General features: G+C 42.7%; 1 protein-coding gene across 2 annotated transcripts in view; it reads left to right on the plus strand.

The window, feature by feature from the left end:
• The window catches only part of adamts3 (ADAM metallopeptidase with thrombospondin type 1 motif, 3), a 221,884-nt gene that overhangs the window by 35,680 nt on the left and 165,454 nt on the right, over window positions 1-20,750 (plus strand). For both annotated transcript variants that reach the window (XM_060907220.1, XM_060907219.1), the window contains one exon: window positions 10,948-11,104. In XM_060907220.1, coding sequence (XP_060763203.1) covers window positions 10,948-11,104 — 157 coding nt within the window. The remainder of the gene's footprint in view (window positions 1-10,947; window positions 11,105-20,750) is intronic.

The following is a 20,750-nucleotide window of genomic DNA, read 5'->3' on the forward strand; positions in this document are numbered from 1 at the left end:
GACCTATTGCCAATTGACCTAATGAGTTGCAATTTGGTCCTCCAGCTGTTCCTTTTTTGTACCTTTAACTTTTCCAGCCTCTTATTGCCCCTGTCCCAACTTTTTTGAGATGTGTTGCTGTCATGAAATTTCAAATGAGCCAATATTTGGCATGACATTTCAAAATGTCTCACTTTCGACATTTGATATGTTGTCTATGTTCTATTGTGAATACAATATCAGTTTTTGAGATTTGTAAATTATTGCATTCCGTTTTTATTTACAATTTGTACTTTATCCCAACTTTTTTGGAATCGGGGTTGTATTTTAAACAAAGATTTTTTAATATTCACCTTGGACCCCTCTATTAAATGGACATCTCCATTTCGACATTAGGTTTACAATTTCACAGAGTTTGATTAAAATGTACAGTCACCCAAGAAAAGTGATACTTTTTCTGTCACATCCATAACGCATCTTTTATTGGCATTTTCTGGCATGCCCTAGATGTACTATGGGAATTGTTCTTGTTCTATCACTTCTCCAGTATGGTACAGCCTTAAAATATGCAACACCTGTTTAAATACTGGGAGACAATAAAACATGCACTGGGTCATTTGTTGCCATTTTGAGTTCAAGTGTCACGTCCATAACGCTGGAATTGCTCAGATATAGATGAAATTCTTTTTTTTTTTTTTTTTATGAAAGGTGGATGTAGAAGCCAAAATGAACTCAAGTATTTAAGCGTCAAGGTGACTCATTTTATCCTACATCAGTAGGATGGAACCGACTACTCATAAAGGGTTGTATGAAAGGAAAAACTCTTTTCCAAAAGGACAGGACACATTCATCCACAGTCCTTGACCAGTCAAATGTTTAGATACACCTGCTGATGGAAAGAGGTTTTTTTTTGTTTTTTACTGCTTTAGAATAGTAATGAAAACATTAGCACTATGAAATGACACAAATGGAGGTATGCAGTGACAAAAGAAAGTGTTAAACAAATCAAAATAGCCTCATATTTTACATTTTTAACAGTGATGAATTTTGCACACCCTTGGCACTAGCGCTTCATGATGGAGCGTCACCCAGGAGGATTTTCTTAAAGTTCCGAAATAGGCCGAGCTCCTCACTGCTTCTCCTAAATCAAATCTACTTGTTTGAGGAAGCCATTACATTTTAAGTAAAAACCACTTCTTGTAAAACATACTTTGTTTCAGAAATTTCTTTCAAGCGGTACAAAATTTATAATGATATCTAGTGTATCCACCCAAGTCTGATGTCTGTATGGTTTTAAAACGGAACCAGACATTTAATTACAGTGTTTACTTTTCCAAAACTATTGGAACAATCGCTGCAGACACTCTGGTCGCATGAAGGTATTATTACATCACTGGAACAAATGTCTGTGTTGGAACTCATTGGTTTGGTGCTGCAAAAACTCCTGAATAAACTGACGTTGTTGAAAATACTTTACTTTTAATCTCTTTTATAACACAGTTAATTAGAAATGAAACAACGAAGTAAGCACCAATCAGAGATTGACATGTTTTAATCAGCTTTGTTCTCATAATATTAACAAAACCAAACCAAAGCACAGAAGGACAGCAGAGATACATATTTTTCTGTTCAGCCTGAATAAAAGAGCACAACCCAGGTAATGTCCAGTATGTGCCTTGAATTATAATAAATGCCAGTGAGTAGTTCTGTATTCTGACATTGTAGACAGTGCTAGAGGTAGATTAGCTTTGCTTACCATCTTTCCATACAAATAACTGCTGATAACTTCGGGATGGCTTGATATTTGGATGTCCACAAGCAATGTAAATTTACTTTTTTTGGTCCGTATTTTCTTTCAGCAAATTAATCCGTTTTGTTCTACTCAGGTACTGCAAAGCTGTCCTCAATACTGCTTAAGGAACATGTAAAGATCAGCAGTTGCATATCTTCTTGTTTGAAAAATAGTTTATTCAGTGAATGTACACTGCAAAAAATGATAGCAAATGAAAATATCTCGAATAGAGTCAAATGTATCTAGTATTTTATAAGATTGCAATAAACCAAATATATGATTTATGAACCTACTTCTAGATGCGTGAAATGTTCTCATTTTTGCCTGATGTACAATTTCAGTTGCTTAACATTTTCGCAGTTTCTTTCATCATATTTTGCGCTTCATAATGCGCCAAACGTTTTCACTCGGAGACAAGTCTGGACTGCAGGCAGGCCAGTTTAGCACCTGGACACTCTTACTACAGAGCCATGCAGTTGTAATATGTGCAGAAAGCAGTTTGACTTTGTCTTGCTGAAAGGAGGAAGGCCTTCCTTGAAAAAGTCATCATCTGGATGGCAGCATGTTGCTGGAAAACCTGTATATATCATTCAGCATTAATGATGCCTTCCCAGATGTGCAAGCTACCCATGTCATGTGCATTAATGCACCTCCATACCATCACAGACGCTGGCTTTTGAACTGTGCACTGATAGCAAGCCGGATGGTTCCTCTCCTCTTTAGCCTGGAGCACACGGTGTCCATGATTTCCAAAAATAATTTCAAATTTTGATTCGTCAGACCACAGGGCAGTTTTCCATTTCACCTTAGTCCATTGTAAATTAGCTCGGGCCCAGAGAAGGTGTTATGGATACAGAATTGTGCCTGTTTTTAATGCGCTGTTGCCTGATTTAGTCTTGACTGACTATACAGTGGGGCAAAAAAGTATTTAGTCAGCCACCAATTGTGCAAGTTCTCCCACTTAAAAAGATGAGAGAGGCCTGTAATTTTCATCATAGGTACACTTCAACTATGAGAGACAGAATGGGGGGAAGAATCCAGGAAATCACATTGTAGGATTTTTAATGAATTAATTGGTAAATTCCTCGGTAAAATAAGTATTTGGTCACCTACAAACAAGCAAAATTTCTGGCTCTCACAGACCTGTAACAACTTCTTTAAGAGGCTTCTCTGTCCTCCACTCGTTACCTGTATTAATGGCACCTGTTTGAACTCGTTATCAGTATAAAAGACACCTGTCCACAACCTCAAACAGTCACACTCCAAACTCCACTATGGCCAAGACCAAAGAGCTGTCAAAGGACACCAGAAACAAAACTGTAGACCTGCACCAGGCTGGGAAGACTGAATCTGCAATAGGTAAGCAGCTTGGTGTGAAGAAATCAACTGTGGGAGCAATTATTAGAACATGGAAGACATACAAGACCACTGATAATCTCTCTCGATCTGGGGCTCCATGCAAGATCTCACCCCGTGGGGTCAAAATGATCACAAGAACGGTGAGCAAAAATCCCAGAACCACACGGGGGGACCTAGTGAATGACCTGCAGAGACCTGGGACCAAAGTAACAAAGGCTATCATCAGTAACACACTACGCCGCCAGGGACTCAAATCCTGCAGTGCCAGACGTGTCCCCCTGCTTAAGCCAGTACATGTCCAGGCCCGTCTGAAGTTTGCTAGAGAGCATTTGGATGATCCAGAAGAGGACTGGGAGAATGTCATATGGTCAGATGAAAGCAAAATAGAACTTTTTGGTAAAAACTCAGCTTGTCGTGTTTGGAGGAGAAAGAATGCTGAGTTGCATCCAAAGAACACCATACCTACTGTGAAGCATGGGGGTGGAAACATCATGCTTTGGGGCTGTTTTTCTGCAAAGGGACAAGGACGACTGATCTGTGTAAAGGAAAGAATGAATGGGGCCATGTATCGTGAGATTTTGAGTGAAAACCTCCTTCCATCAGCAAGGGCACTGAAGATGAAACGTGGCTGGGTCTTTCAGCATGACAATGATCCCAAACACACCGCCCGGGCAACGAAGGAGTGGCTTCGTAAGAAGCATTTCAAGGTCCTGGAGTGGCCTAGCCAGTCTCCAGATCTCAACCCCATAGAAAATCTTTGGAGGGAGTTGAAAGTCCGTGTTGCCCAGCGACAGCCCCAAAACATCACTGCTCTAGAGGAGATCTGCATGGAGGAATGGGCCAAAATACCAGCAGCGGTGTGTGAAAACCTTGTGAAGACTTACAGAAAACGTTTGACCTCTGTCATTGCCAACAAAGGGTATATAACAAAGTATTGAGATGAACTTTTGTTATTGACCAGATACTCATTTTCCACCATAATTTGCAAATAAATTCTTTAAAAATCAGACAATGTGATTTTCTGGATTTTTTTTTCTCATTCTGTCTCTCATAGTTGAAGTGTACCTATGATGAAAATTACAGGCCTCTCTCATCTTTTTAAGTGGGAGAACTTGCACAATTGGTGATTGACTAAATACTTTTTTGCCCCACTGTATTACATTTCGTCGCTGTCAGTTCAAAACCTGCTATGTGACAATTTAGGTCAATTCTCAAGGATGATTTTTTTTTGCAATTTACGCTAATATAATGCTGCAGTTAGCTATTTTGATGGATATTTAACTGACCAAGCTAATAATAGAACAACTTTTACTGGCTTCTCAGCTTGTTATTTCAGAGTTTTATTCATTTTTTTACATCTCCTGTAAAAAAGGAAAAATGTCACATAGCAGGTTTTGACCTGACAGCGACGATTTGTTGCGAGACTTTGCTGATATCTGCTGGAATGCATTCTGCCATCTACCCACGTAATGTCTCCTGTACTACTTCATAGATCCACTCCAATGCTTAACAGTTGGCAAGGCATTCTTTTCATCAAATGCTGCTCCTCTTTTTTTTTTTTTTTACGTAAACCTACCTTTAGTGACAACCGAAGAGTTCCAATTGTTTCTAAAATGCCTCTAGCTTGTCTCGATATTGTTTTGCATACATCAGACTTCACTTTTGTGCTGAAGTCAGAGGTTAGGCTTCCTTCTGATGACTCTTCCATGCAGATCAAGGTTTGTGCAAGCAACAGTGCAGAGTAAAATGATGCATTACTAAACCTCCCTGCAGGACCTACCTGTCATTCTGAGGTTTTGCTTTGCCTTTCTGCCTGGCATTTTGACAATTCAAACAAAACATTTTCTTGGTGTTTGAGGTCTCGCCTTGACTTCCACAGTTCCCCTTATGTCTCATCTCATTATCTGTAGCAGCTTTATCCTGTTCTACAGGGTCACAGGCAAGCTGGAGCCTATCCCAGCTGACTACAGGCGAAAGGTGGGGTACACCCTGGACAAGTCGCCAGGTCATCACAGGGCTGACACTTAGCCCATGTTTACATTAGACCGTATCAGCGGATCATCAGATTAACGTTTTTAAAACGATTAGTGTGCACACAGCAACACCAATACACGATTTGCGTGCACACAGCAACACCAATACACGGATACGCTCGGCTCCGCAGGCATCCTGCGCTCCAAATCACTCCGCCCTGAACAGCGAGTGCCCTCTGGAGGGTGCGCACTCCGGCCCTGTGCAGCTCACAGAGCGCGCGAGTGTAGTGCACAAGTTGTGATTCGGGACTGAGCCGCTGTGTGTGTGATCCCAGCGCATATCACTTACCACTTGCAAGTGGAAGGATGGCAAGCCTAAAGACAATCATAACTACACAATGGGCAGTATTTGCATCAGTATTTGCAGTATTTTCATACTTTTATACTCTTTAATGAAAGGTGATACAAGGCGGAAGTCCGCGCCGTTTTTCAGCAGTCGCGTCACATGACCAACGCCAGCGAATCAGGAAGGTGGATGTCACAGTGACGTTGTCCAATGACGGAGCCAGCTAGAGCTCAGCACAGCGTATCCACGTATTCTCAATGTTTACATAGCACCGGACCAGACACGATCTGGATTGAATACGTGGACGCTGGCGGATTCCCGTTTCCCGGCGTTTCCAGGCGGTTTAATGTAAACGGACAGTGCATCCGCGAAGAAAACGAGACAGATACGGTCTAATGTAAACTTGGCCATAGACAACCATTCACACTCACATTCACACCTACGGTCAATTTAGAGTCACCAGTTAACCTAACCTGCATGTCTTTGGACTGTGGGGGAAACCGGAGCACCCGGAGGAAACCCACGCGGACACAGGGAGAACATGCAAACTCCACACAGAAAGGCCCTCGCCAGCCACGGGGCTCGAACCCGGACCTTCTTGCTGTGAGGCGACAGCGCTAACCACTACACCACCGTGCCGCCCTTCCCCTTATGTACAATTTCTAAATGGGATTTCAGACAGTGGAAATTGCAAGCTGGAAGCACTGGGATACATTTTCATTGCCTTCGTCTGAATTGTAGGCATCAGTTAGATTCATCATCTGGTCCCCAGACAGCTGCTTATCAGAGCAGTCAGAGAATGTATTATACAGTTTTTGACCTGCCTAACAAGTCGTAATGAATCAATTAAGGTCTAGCGAGTTAATTAGATTATAAGAATTTACAAGTGTTCAAAATGTTGCACATTCCACAATTACTGTTTTGTCTTTTTTCCTGTTTTTAAGTTAGTAAAATATAATGTGCATTCGGATGCATAGAGATTTGCAAAAAACAAACAAAACACAACAGCAACAACAAACACACATCATTTTAAAGTAGTTTGTTGCAGAAGTTGTGTTTACTTCTTTTCACTGCAAAATAAATGAAATATGTAATTTCACTAGGGGTGCCCAAACATTTGCACCTCCGATTCTGAAGAGCACACGATAGCACTAAGAAGGCCAAGCCTCTGATGAGGAGAAATCTGGAATATGAGAGAGAGAGAGAGAGAGAGAGAGAAAGAGAAAGAGTCTTCGAGCACATTCCAGAGCACAGCTCTGAGAGGCTGGACTGTGTACATGAGTATATGAGGCCGGTTCTGGGGCTGAGGCACTGACTCAAAGAGCTGCTTTAAAAGTGCAAGGAGGTCAGCGCGTGCACACATTCTTACACACACAAACCATCAAGTATGCACACATTGACACATACATACCCACTCTCCAGTCTTGAAACACTCCCGCTGACACGGAGATACTCACCTGAGAGGAACATTTGCAGACGGACTACGTATGAAATATAGTACGTTACATGACCAAACTGTCCTTTCAATACCAGCATTCAGCTTCATCGATGCACAAAAGTATTTTATTACCCCCGCTAAAAGAGACCCTGAAGACAGGATGAATGCATGATCTGTAATATTTCTGATATAACTCAGGATGCATAAATAAATAGATAAATAAAATAAACAATCTCATTCAAAAAATAGTCAATAAAAATTTTGTCTCAATCTGAAAGGCTGTCACAAATTTGGGAGTGCCTGTCGAAAGTCTGACCATACCATACGATGGAAAAGTGAGAAAAGCTCAGAAGGAAGGGGGGGGGGGGGGGGGGGGGGAACACCTACGCTGCTTGTACAGAGTAGCTCACAAAAAAGTGGAGATAAAACAGTCCTGAGTAAGAATACTAGTGATTAATGAGTAAAACTGTCTCAATTACCGTACAATAATACTATCCTATAAATCCTACAGAGCATATTATGGAAAAGAACATAAAATAATGCTTTACTTGCAAAGTAGTGTTTCCCCTACCATTATACTGGGGGGACAGGACCCCCCCCACACACACACACACACATTTTAAAGGAACAGTCCACCGTACTTCCATAATGAAATATGCTCTTATCTGAATTGAGACGAGCTGCTCCGTACCTGTCCGAGCTTTGCACGACCTCCCAGTCAGTCAGACGCAGTAAGACGCGCTGTCACTCCTGTTAGCAATGTAGCTAGGCTCAGTATGGCCAATGGTATTTTTTGGGGCTGTAGTTAGATGCGACCAAACTCTTCCGCGTTTTTCCTGTTTACATAGGTTTATATGACCAGTGATATGAAACAAGTTCAGTTACACAAATTGAAACGTAGCGATTTTCTATGCTATGGAAAGTCCACACTATAATGACAGGCGTACTAACACCTTCTGCGCGCTTCGACAGCGCATCGATATCTGAGCTCCGTATCAATGCGCTGCCGAAGCGCGCAGAAGGTGTTAGTACACCTGTCATTATAGTGCGGACTTTCCATAGCGTAGAAAATCGCTACGTTTCAATTTGTGTAACTGAACTTGTTTCATATCACTGGTCATATAAACCTATGTAAACAGGAAAAACGCGGAAGAGTTTGGTCGCATCTAACTACAGCCCCAAAAAATACCATTGGCCATACTGAGCCTAGCTACATTGCTAACAGGAGTGACAGCGCGTCTGACTGCATCTGACTGACTGGGAGGTCGCGCAAAGCTCGGAGAGGTACGGAGCAGCTCGTCTCAATTCAGATAAGAGCATGTTTCATTATGGAAGTACGGTGGACTGTTCCTTTAAGGTCCGAAAAAAATCCCCCCCCAAAACCAGGAGTGCAGTTCTATTGTAAGAAATGTTCTAATTATTGTTCTCAAATAAACGTGAAGACTTAAATATGACTCCTTTAACTGCTTGTTCAGGTCCAAGTGCTCTATCCTTGACTTTCAAGTGACGTCAAAGTGAAATAGAAACCCGGATGTCGGCCTTGTTGGTGGATATACAAATTCGGGGTCAAGCAACATTCTGTACAAAACATAATCATGTGTGCGCAACTCTCTTTGTTTTTCCACTGCTTTAAGCATTCTTTTAGCTATGCCATATCTTTGTGCAGTGGCATGGTGGTGTAGTGGTTAGCGCTGTCGCCTCACAGCTAGAAGGTCCGGGTTCGAGCCCTGTGGCCGGCGAGGGCCTTTCTGTGCGGAGTTTGGATGTTCTCCCCGTGTCCGCGTGGGTTTCCTCCGGGTGCTCCGGTTTCCCCCACAGTCCAAAGACATGCAGGTTAGGTTAACTGGTGACTCTAAATTGACCGTAGGTGTGAATGTGAGTGTGAATGGTTGTCTGTGTCTACAGTATGTGTCAGCCCTGTGATGACCTGGCGACTTGTCCAGGGTGTACCCCGCCTTTCGCCCGTAGTCAGCTGGGATAGGCTCCAGCTTGCCTGCGACCCTGTAGAAGGATAAAGCGGCTAGAGATAATGAGATGAGATGAGATGAGGTATTCCGGTGTTCGCGAACGAAAGCCCCGCGAGAGCACTGCTCTGCGCTTAAAGATTTAACCTGATCCAGCTGGCTTAAAAAATTAATAACTCGGCCAACGGAGCTCACAGCGAAGCCAAATTTTACAGGCACCTCCTTCTAAGCCTCCCCCTTCGAAAGAACACAGTCTCAGGACAGTAGGACCGCGCCTCTGCCCGGGATTCGCAAACGAAGCCCCCGCAAGAGCACTGCTCCACGCCTGAAGATTTAATATGATCCAGCCGGAAACATAGACATGCAAGCGAGTAGCCTGCAATGGCAAGGGAGTGAACTCATCCCAGGGTCAGCAAGTGACACGGGCCGACGTGGTTACGCCCCTTAATACACTCATTAGTGTCAAAGCTCACGTACTATGGCCCTCATTTGCTTTACAAAAATGTTTTGCTTAGGTCAAATTCCATTGAGAATTCCTCCTTTTTTTCCATCAAACAAATGCCTGAAATATAAAATAATTGATAGTGCGTATGAAAAAGGCTTTGGACGAAATGAGCGAATCATGCGCGAAGCATTGCAGGATTTCACCGGCGAGATCTATGTGGGAGGCAGGTGTATCACCAACTTACGCTATGCGGATGACATGGCTCTGGTGGCGAACTCTATGCGCGAACTGGAACAACTACTGGGATGTGTAAAGGAAGGCAGTGAAAAAGCTGGTCTGTTCTTGAACGTGCAGAAGACGAAATTGATGGTGGTCGGCAAGGATGCGAGCACTGACGACGATGACAGTTTTGTACCGGAGACGCTGGTGGTTGATGGCGAGGTAGTGGAAGAGATCGAGGCTTTTAACTACCTAGGAGCGATGATCAACCCAGACAGCAATGAGACAACCGAGATACGGCGGCGACTTGCGATTGCGAAGACGGCAGTTATCAGCCTGGCCCCTGTATGGACGGATAGGAACATCTGTCAACGCACAAAGCTACGCCTCCTCCGGTCACTGGTGTTTCCGATTGCCACCTATGGGGCTGAGTCTTGGGCGCTGAAAAAGTCTGATCAGAAGAGAATCGAAGTGTTCGAGAACTGGTCTTCTGGTCAATCTGAGGCAACAAATTGGAGGAAGCTGGAATCTGATGAAGTATTGTGACAAGCTGAAGTTGCGGTATTTTGGCCATGTTATGAGAGCGGAGGGAACAGTGGCCGATTTCATCACTGGCATGGTCTTCGGTACGCGACGAAGAGGCCGGCAAAAGGCACGTGTGATGGACGGAGTAGTGGCCTTGACTGGGATGGGGCTTTCGACTGCTGCCCGTGCGGCGAAAGACAGAGAGGGCTGGAAGGATATTGTGCGACGGGCCACGGACGCTCAGCCGCCCTGAGTCATCCCGCACCATGACGACGACGAAATGTCTTAACTATTGGACAAAGGCATTGGATGAAATGACCTGTATTCGTACTGTGGTCGGTAGAAGCGTCTTATCTTCAGAAAAGTCTGACTTTTTTAAATAACATGGGTCGAAACCACACATATCTATCTTCAATTTGTATCGAATCTTCGCTCGATCGTTCAAATCGTAGTAATGGTGAAAAAATTCAGCATTGTTTACAGACACGCTTTCAGCGGCTGCCGTCCTAGTTGCTTTGTATATCCACCATCATGGCGGACGCTCATGGCGTAGCACATTTTGATCACGTGGTTGCAAGTCATCTACGGTATAATAAGAGCCGTGGGGAGGGGTCCTGCAGGTGACCGTCCTCATCCAGCAGTTCCCCCCCAAACCAGTAAACTTAGGTGAAACACTGCAAAGGGTTGTATTTTCACATACCTTTTTTTTTGTTGTTGTTGTTTTTATTTTTAATGAATACAGGATTACTACAAGTTGCTGGAGTTGAAAAAAAAAAGTTTACAGACAAGCAAAAGTTCACATTGTTATTCATAACTTAACCTTCAAGAATGAAATTTATCTGACCTAACCTGTGGCTCATCCCTACAGCAAAGCTGAATGTCATGTTTTTGTTTTTATTCCCTAAAGGCTGGCATGATCCGTGTCGACTCTGATGAATACTTCATTGAGCCTCTGGAGCGTGGTGCGCAGCAGTATGAGGAAAACGGACGAGTGCACGTGGTGTATAGAAGATCCGCTCTGTTGCAAATGTCTTCAGATATCTCAGTGGACTACGAACACCCCGGTGCGTGCCCCCTGTGTCATCAAATGCATGCTCTCTCTTGTTCTTTCGTTTTCTTAAAGGAAAAGGCAACTTTTGTACAAAATCACCACAAATAGATAGATAAATATATAAAGTAATCGATCATGGAATTTATAGAGAAAGAACAGACCGCATAACAGTATCTTTTAACTTTTAATAATATGGGCTTGCGCTGAGCTCAGCGAAGATGCGTTCCGCCATATTGATCTACTGCATGACGTCATGCGGCCCACCACTGAAAAGAACTCTTCAGTGCTTCATGGTAATAAGGTAAAAAACCAGTACAATCGCTTCTTCAAAGTTTCACCAAATGGTTTTATTTATGCAACTTAAAGCTCATAATACTGTATAACTTTGGTCGAGTAAAAACACGGAGCAAAAACATGGCTGAATCCTGAATGACTCCTATTTGGATTTGTCCTACCAAGCCTACTGCGCATGCGTGAAGCGGCTCGGCTCGGTTTTCCCTTTCGGGCGCTCTCGTTTTCTGTTAGAATTTGGTAAAGAAAAAAAATATATATATTATTTACTAGCTTACCTATGGTCATGAGCTTTGGGTAATGACTGAAACAAGATCGTGGATACAAGCGGCCGAAATGAGTTTCCTTCGCAGGGTGGCTGGGCGCTCCCTTAGAGATAGGGTGAGAAGCACAGTCACTCGGGAGGAGCTCGGAGTAGAGCCGCTGCTCCTCCACATCGAGAGGAACCAGCTGAGGTGGCTCGGGCATCTTTTTCGGATGCCTCCTGGACGCCTCCCTGGGGAGGTGTTCCAGGCATGTCCCCCTGGGAAGAGGCCCCGGGGAAGACCCAGGACACGCTGGAGGGACTATGTCTCTCGGCTGGCCTGGGAACGCCTCGGTGTTCTTCCCGAGGAGCTGGCCGAGGTGTCTGGGGAAAGGGAAGTTTGGGCTTCCATGCTTAGACTGCTGCCTCTGCGACCTGGTCCCGGATAAGCGGAAGAAGACGAGACGAGACGAGACGAGCTTACCGGGTCCATGAACATAAATCTGACAGCTGACAAGGTCGGGATATAAACGAATCGAATACAAGCCACCCGCCGGGACTCCTAATCACAGTGATCTGCTTGTAAACACTGTTTTCATGGGCCCAGTGACGTCACAGATCAGAGGGAGGCGCCTTAACGAAAGATTCTGATTGGTTTATAGTTGCCCACAATCTCAAAATGGCTGACTCCTCCAACTTCGACTCCTCTGTGTCAATTCATGATTTCAAAGTTAAAAATATTTTTTCATGTTCGATATATAATGGAAATAATGAACGGAATTGATTACGTATATGTTTTTCTCCTATTACACACCTGGTTTTGTACAAAAGTTGCCTTTTCCTTTAAAGCAGCGTTAGATAAAGGACGATGGAGATCCATCTTGCCGAGTTTTAATTTGCAACAAACTTTTCAACCTTGATTCTCGAATTCATCATTAGTTTTCGCAAGAGAACTGATGATCTCGAACAATGAATAAAAGTGCTCTACGGTATATTATTACCTTTACTGTAACTGGGTGATGTTCAGATTTTGGCACAGCTCTCACAGGCCTTCAGGGACCTTCAGATTGATGGCTGGATTTCACCTCATGTTGTCACAATCAGGTGCAATCAAAACGTGTATTACCCCCTGGGATGCCAACTTCCTGGGTCACAGCAATCTGAAGCCTTTTGTGCTACAGGCCCATTGCCAAGCAGTATGTTCTGTGGGAATTCTGTGTTTTATTCAGTCATGCAAACAAATCTTCTGCACACATCCAGGCTCCTAAGATTACCGATAATTAACCACCTTTCTCAGTCTAAAAGCAGTATATTTGAACGCAGGAAGGCGATTGAATTATGTTGGATATGCCAGCTGTACTTATGTGGAGTGTGGAAATGCGCGCTTCATTGGAAGACACGTAATTAGCTATAAAGTAGCTATCATTAAATAAAATGTTAAATAAATCATTTGAAGTCCAGCACTCAATAGGTTATAGACCCCTTCGCATGTTTGTAAACAAACCGACCGTTGCCAGGATGCGCGCGCAGCCTGGACCCAGAAACAATGGCGCTGCCCATAGACCGGCATTATGAGCTGTCAGATTATGCCAAACAATTGTCGTTACAAGATCGAGAATGCTACATAAATAAGTTAACTCTAACAAGTGGACATCGCCTACCGGATCCGCATTTAATTAAAGAGTGGACGGACGATGTTAGTAAGTTCCCTGGTATACAATGGCCAGATATATACTCGTACCTTACTGACAAGACTTCAGTGTACACCCACGAAAAACTTCATGCCAACAAGTCTTTAGACGCATATGATTATGTTATGTGCGGGCATGTACAACTTGATTAACAATGGGACATTCATATTCATTTTGTTTTAATCAAATTATGCCAGTGATGTGATGGCAATGTGGCTTTAGCTACAACAGCAAATACCAACACTAAACAGCAATTTGCAGGAGGTAACGGCATGAAAGGAATGATAGTGTAAAGAGTGCAGCTAAGAGAAATCAGAGCTGCGTAAAAAGCGAGAGGCAGAGAGCAGAAATGAAACTGAACGGGGCGGGAGCTAGGTTAGAGCAGCCAACGTAAGTTGGCATTTAGAGTGAGGGCACACAATTTTACCTTTCCATCCTTGCTTTAAAATTGTGATTTTCGGCAGACACAAATAATGATGGCACAAAATCTGGACTGCTTGAGTCAAGCGAGACCTCTCCTACAAACAAAATTGCATGCAAAGCTAAGTTAACATGCTAACGATATTCATTACATTGTGTAACTATGACCCAGCTAATCAGACAAACGTTACCAAAGTATTTTGCTACATCAATAAACGAAGACTAGAAAGAATAAAAAAGAAAGATTTAATAAATAGCCTGATCTTACCTGTGATGAAGTGGGCGCTGCAAACCCGCACATTTTTGATAGTGCTTTCATCCCAGTCTACACGTTTGATGGCTTGTAGTCATAGACTTCGGCGATTTTTTTTGGAATGGGTGAGATCCTGCTGGAATTCTGAACATTTTAACCCCATCACTGCTACGATTCTGACACCCGACAACACAACAACTAGGCATTTCTGAGTCTTTTTTGGGTCCAGGCTGCACGCGCAATTTCCGCTTTCGTATGAATGACGTTTACTGCGAAGGGGTCTATAGGCAATAAAATATTTGGTTTGACCTCAGAGTACTTCTCATTCAGAAACTTTCTGTGAAAAAGGTTTATGATTCGACTGAACATGTGAGAAGCTCAAGGTTGGCACTCAGCATCTCTTTACATTCACGATGGGGTGAACGCACGTCTGGTGGTTCGGGTTGCTATAGCAAAGTGTTGGCGTGCCATTGTGCCATTGTTGCAAGCATCCAGGAATGAGAAATGATTACCCAGTCCATTCTGGTTGCTTGGAAATTCTCGTCCCTTTTACAGTCTGAGAGCAGGCTTCTTCTTTCTCTCTGCCTTGTTAACCTTGCGTACTCCCACCATCATCAAACCACTGTGGATCTTCGGAACATCAGCCTAGAGAGGTTCATCCATTTATTATTTGGATTCGGTAAGAAAGCAGACAGTTTTTGCCCAGGTCACAACATTTAGGTACAGTGGTGCTTGAAAGTTTGTGAACCGTTTAGAATTTTTTATGTTTCTGCATAAATATGACCTAAAACATCATCAGATTTTCACACAAGTCTTAAAAGTAGATAAAGCATATCTGTGAGTGGCAAAAGTATGTGAGCCTTTGCTTTCAGTACCTGGTGTGACCCCCTTGTGCAGCAATAACTGCAACTAAACGTTTACGGTAACTGTTGATCAGTCCTGCACACTGGCTTGGAGGAATTTTAGCCCATTCCTCCGTACAGAACAGCTTCAACTCTGGGATGTTGGTGGGTTTCCTCACATGAACTGCTCGCTTCAGGTCCTTCCACAACAGTTCGATTGGATTAAGGTCAGGACTTTGACTTGGCCATTCCAAAACATTAACTTTATTCTTCTTTAACCATTCTTTGGTAGAACGACTTGTGTGCTTAGGGTCGTTGTCTTGCTGCATGACCCACCTTCTCTTGAGATTCAGTTCATGGACAGATGTCCTGATATTTTCCTTTAGAATTCGCTGATATAATTCAGAATTCATTGTTCCATCAATGATGGCAAGCCGTCCTAGCCCAGATGCAGCAAAACAGGCACAGATGCAGCAAAACAGACCCAAACCATGATACTACCACCACCATGTTTCACAGATGGGATAAGGTTCTTATGCTGGAATGCAGTGTTTTCCTTTCTCCAAACATAACGCTTCTCATTTAAACCAAAAAGTTCTATTTTGGTCTCATCTTTCCACAAAACATTTTTCCAATAGCCTTCTGGCTTGTCCACATGATCTTTAGCAAACTGCAGAAGAGCAGCAATGTTCTTTTTGGAGAGCAGTGGCTTTCTCCTTGCGACCCTGCCATGCACACCATTGTTGTTCAGTGTTCTCCTGATGGTGGACTCATGAACATTAACATTAGCCAATGTGAGAGAGGCCTTCAGTTGCTTAGAAGTTACCCTGGGGTCCTTTGTGACCTCGTCGACTATTACACGCCTTGCTCTTGGAGTGATCTTTGTTGGTCGACCACTCCTGGGGAGGGTAACAGTGGTCTTGAATTTCCTCCATTTGTACACAATCTGTTTGACTGTGGATTGGTGGAGTCCAAACTCTTTAGAGATGGTTTTGTAACCTTTTCCAGCCTGATGAGCATCAACAACGCTTTTTCTGAGGTCCTCAGAAATCTCCTTTGTTCGTGCCATGATACACTTCCACAAACGTGTTGTGAAGATCAGACTTTGATAGATCCCTGTTCTTTAAATAAAACAGGGTGCCCACTCACACCTGATTGTCATCCCATTGATTGAAAACACCTGACTCTAATTTCACCTTCAAATTAACGGCTAATCCTAGAGGTTCACATACTTTTGCCACTCACAGTTATGTAATATTGGATCATTTCCCTCAATAAATAAATGACCAAGTATAATATTTTTGTCTCATTTGTTTAACTGGGTTCTCTTTATCTACTTTTAGGACTTGTGTGAAAATCTGATGATGTTTTAGGTCATATTTATGCAGAAATATAGAAAATTCTAAAGGGTTCACAAACTTTCAAGCACCACTGTATACAGTTCTCAATGAAATGTTTTAAGCAGGGGTGTGAAACTTCATCTTTCAGTAACGATTCAGTTCACTTATGATCTGATTAGATTCCCCACCAATAGGATCCGTTTCCAGTCCAATCCAACGTGAATCAGTTCACAATTTAAAATTTTTCGACCATGGGAAAGTCTTCAGGGTAGACCGATTTGCATCTTTGCAAAAGACACTTTTCTGGTAACTTGACAAACTGCATTTTTTCATTTAAATTTTTTATACCTCTGGCACAATTGCTTAACAGTTATTCCACGAAATCAAGTCATACATGAGCTAATAGCCAAGTTGGCTGTAAGCCATGTACAGCGAGATTGAGTGGAATAACTTTTTCCTGTCCACATTCACTGGATTTTGAGAAACAGAACACTTTTATTTTTATTTTTTGCAAATTCGATAAATAAAAACTTTATGCAAAACATCCGACAAAATCATTTCTGCTTCGAATGTAAACAAACCGACAAAATGACAGGAGCAATTTGTGAAAAATGCGATAATAATAATTCTTGAAAAATAAAAAAGATATGTTCTTACCAGGACAGGATAAGCGGCCACAGATAATGGATGGATGGATGTTCTTACCATCAAATATTTTATTCCATATTTTGTTGATTTTTAAAAAAAAATTTGGGGGGGGTTTTGAGTAGAGTTTTTATTTCGTCTTTGATTGATTCAGCAACACGTGCCGCCATTTTGTTTTTCTCTACTCACAGTACATGAGCTGATATCCTAGTAGTAGAGTAGCCAATCAGAGCGCACGATTGCTCATATCCAGTGGATGTGGATAGAATAATTAGGATTATTTGTGATCAGTAACTTGTGGTCAGGGAGGCCTCTATTGGTGCCACGTTACACTGCCGACTGTACATTCTCCAGAAACTTCAACTAAAGCCTCGGTCACAACCGGCCGTACGTGCTCCTACGGCCGGTCTACGTGCAAAAAATGCAAGAAACGCACGGAGGGCGCGCGTGTGACGTGCTGATGTTCGAGCCGTAGACTGGTCGCAGACCGGCTGCAGAGGTTCTTTGTCATGTCAAACAAACTCTATGGGCGCTTACGTTTTTTTCAGGTTGCAAGACAAACTTATGGCCAACGTGCGTCTTTCTCCACGAACAAAAAAAAAACGCAGCGATTTGGGAAATGCCAAAAATCGCACGGCCAAAAAAATCGTACGTCCGGTTGTGACCTAGGCTTAAACGTCTTTTGAACAACTCAAGCCTTTCAACAGTGGTAGAGAACGTGTGCATTGAGTGTGTTGCAACACTGACTTGGCCTGGTAGCATGTTAGCAGATTAGTAAAAAGAGGTGCGCTAATTGAATGCCTTCCATGGAGGTTAAGCGAGGGCCTTTTCTTGACCTTGAGTTGTTTTATAAAGCCGCACACCCCCAAAGCATGATAACAAAGGAAGGACTGCTATAAGCACCAGTTAGCCGTTTTCTCATTTGCATAATGAAAACTGACGTTCATCATTAGTGAAATAACGGAGTGCTTTTCCCCACGTAGCATATCTTTCATGAAGTGAAAGGGTAAGCAGAACATTTGAGAAGAAGATGTTCAAAGCCATTATTTCTCGGCAGATTTTCATCAAACAGGATATGCATTAGGTTGAATGTGTCAGTTCGCTTAGCTTCCTCGGTCATCAACAGAAGCCCTTTTCATTCACGTCTGTAAACATTAGACAGCGTAAGAGACCCAGTAATGTATCTGCTGAATGTGTAGTGAGGAAGAGCCCTGATGGGTTATGACGTTCTGAGAGAAGCGGAGGGTCGGTGATTAAGGTGGCGAGCTAATGATTGGAAAATTTTGAGCTTAGATCTCAGATCCTCGAGAATAGATAACCACCGGTCCCTGAACTGATCATTTCAGTTGTATGTTGCTTGGGGTAAAAAGTGTCTGCCAAATTCATGCACAGAAATGATAACATTCTGGAGTGGAATTTTACTGAGTCAGTAATAATGAGCACCAGGACTGATGTTTTCTTTGTTTTTAGATAATTCGCTTTATTCACTCAGCTGCTCTCGCAAATGTTAAAGTAGAGACGCAGAACCTTTATTTTTAAGTAAATTTCTGAGTGGATAGTATCTCCATCCTTGACTATTGTATGCTGCATAAATGAGAATTAAAAAAATATATTTTTTGAAGTTAAAATCGACCAAAGTTGGCATTTGAGCCGCCCCGCTGAGCCAGCTATGCCTGAGTGCGTGATGTCACAGCGGGAACCGGTTTTAAGACCGAGGCCTTTGACAGCTATAGACCAAAGTCATATAAATAAAAATGTAAGGTGAAAGTAAGAAATAGCGTTACTGACTTGCTCAACTAAGACTGATTTGACTTCATTGATTGTGGGTTGACTCTCATTAAAACAGGATGGGTGTTATAACTTATGCAACATACATGTACCGTATTTTCCGGACTATACGTCGCTCCGGAGTTTAAGTCGCATCAGCCAAAAAATGCATTATGAAGACGAAAAAAACATATATACGTCGCACCGGACTATAAGTCGCACTTTTTTGAAGGGTTATTCTATCCATAGAATCTGTGATTGTATCTGATAAGCGGCGCGTGGTTACTGCGCGACTGCATTGTTTATTTAATAAACGAACAGCTGAGCAGTGATAACGCGCCCTTTGCCCTGTCAGTAGCCTAGTCTGATTATTTTAAATATCTACTACTATCTTTAATACTATCACTATCGTTATTACTAATAGCCTTTATTATTATTATAACTAATATTAGTAGCCTATTACTGATGCATTAATCAGTTTGCTTTTAGATTATTTTACCGGTAGGGCTTATTATCGCCCCATGGCTCTTTCATCTTTGTTATTAAAGCTGTAGTCATCATCGAGGAGTGTCATTCTTCATTTTTGTCGAATTTTATTTCATCAAATCAGAGGCCAAGTAGGCTATAGGTATATCATCTCCAAAGACAGGTACAGTAGTAAAAACAACCGTCTAGTGAAAAAAACAACAACAACAACAACCGCTCAGAGAAAAAAACAGGCAGAAAGTGCGCCTGCCAGTTAACGTCATATCAGATAAAAACATTAAACGTTATTCAGGCCATTAACACCATAACATCAGAGACGAAGAATAAAGTTCATCTTGGAAGGAAAGTTATTTTTAAAAATGCAAAACAAAATCATCAACCGTTTCCTCTTCTTCTGCGTGGCTGTCGTCAGACTCGGCATCAGCTCCAGTTATTCCACGGTGAAAAAAAAAAACATATATACGTCGCACCGGAGTATAAGTCGCATGGCCAGCCGAACCATGAAAAAAAGTGCGACTTATAGTCCGAAAAATACGGTACATGCATGCATTTTCACTGATAAAACGTAAAAGGCTCATTAAATAATCAGATGAACTGAGACAATCACATTCTGAAGCAAATTAAATCATCTTACACTGGTAACTAAAACACACAATAGAAGTTACATAAATGCAGGTAAACGATGATTGTTGTTGTTTTTGTTGTTTTGTATCCAAATGAGAGTCGCGTTTTACCCGTCTGCGTTCTCGCTTCTTGAAAGCCGATCTTCTGGCCGATTTGTTTTAAAACAATCTGACTTTCAGTTGTTCGTTCAGTTCTCCGTTCATTCGCTTCTTCCACGTAAGGGCGAGATATTGCTGCTGAGGCGAGCATATCCAGCGGAGAAATCAGATGGCTGCTCCACTCATTCTCCATTTTCCCCATACTGAGTACTCCGCCATTACTGCTCAGCTCAGACAATTACTAAAACCCGGGACGGGACATCACCGGTCTCAGCAACAATCGCAGGGAGGTCACTGCCTGAGCGATAATATGTCACGTCCCGTTCCGTCCCGGGTTTTAGCAACAACCCTCGGCTCACACTCTGGGAGAACTGGTGCAACTGAACTTACTTTCCTTTTCTTGTAGTTTTCTTTTCCTTTAATTGTTGGTACTGCACCCTCTTTTAATACAGGCTTATAGCCAACGCTCCTCAACAGATCAGAGGTCTCGTACGAGTCTTCAGTAAAATGTGCGGAGCAGAGGAGAGACCACTTCGTAGGCGCCCAATGTGCCCGTGAACTTCTCACAAAACGCGTCCAAATCTTTGCAGTTTGAACATTCTTGGGCCATGAATGCAACGTAAATCCACTTTCTGTCATGTTGCTGCACCGGCCAGCAACACATCTACGTGGCATGGCGATAAATTAGCTCAAAATGGAGGATCAGAGTTGCAGTCAGCTCGGTGTTTTAGTATAGCAGAAATGGCGATGAGACCGATAGCCTTCCTGCTGTGACGTCAAGGTCATTCACTCAGACCGCTACCTATATGAATCACCTTGATCGTAAAAATGACGATATTAGATTTATTGTTAACGCTTAAAACTATTCCTGTGCCATTCTTGAGGTCTCAAGGCATTTATAAACGAAAAGTGAGGCCGTGGTTCTGCGTATATGCTTTAAACTCTTCCTTCATTGAAC

Source organism: Neoarius graeffei, chromosome 24, assembly GCF_027579695.1.
Source record: "Neoarius graeffei isolate fNeoGra1 chromosome 24, fNeoGra1.pri, whole genome shotgun sequence".
Taxonomy (NCBI): Eukaryota; Metazoa; Chordata; class Actinopteri; order Siluriformes; family Ariidae; genus Neoarius; species Neoarius graeffei.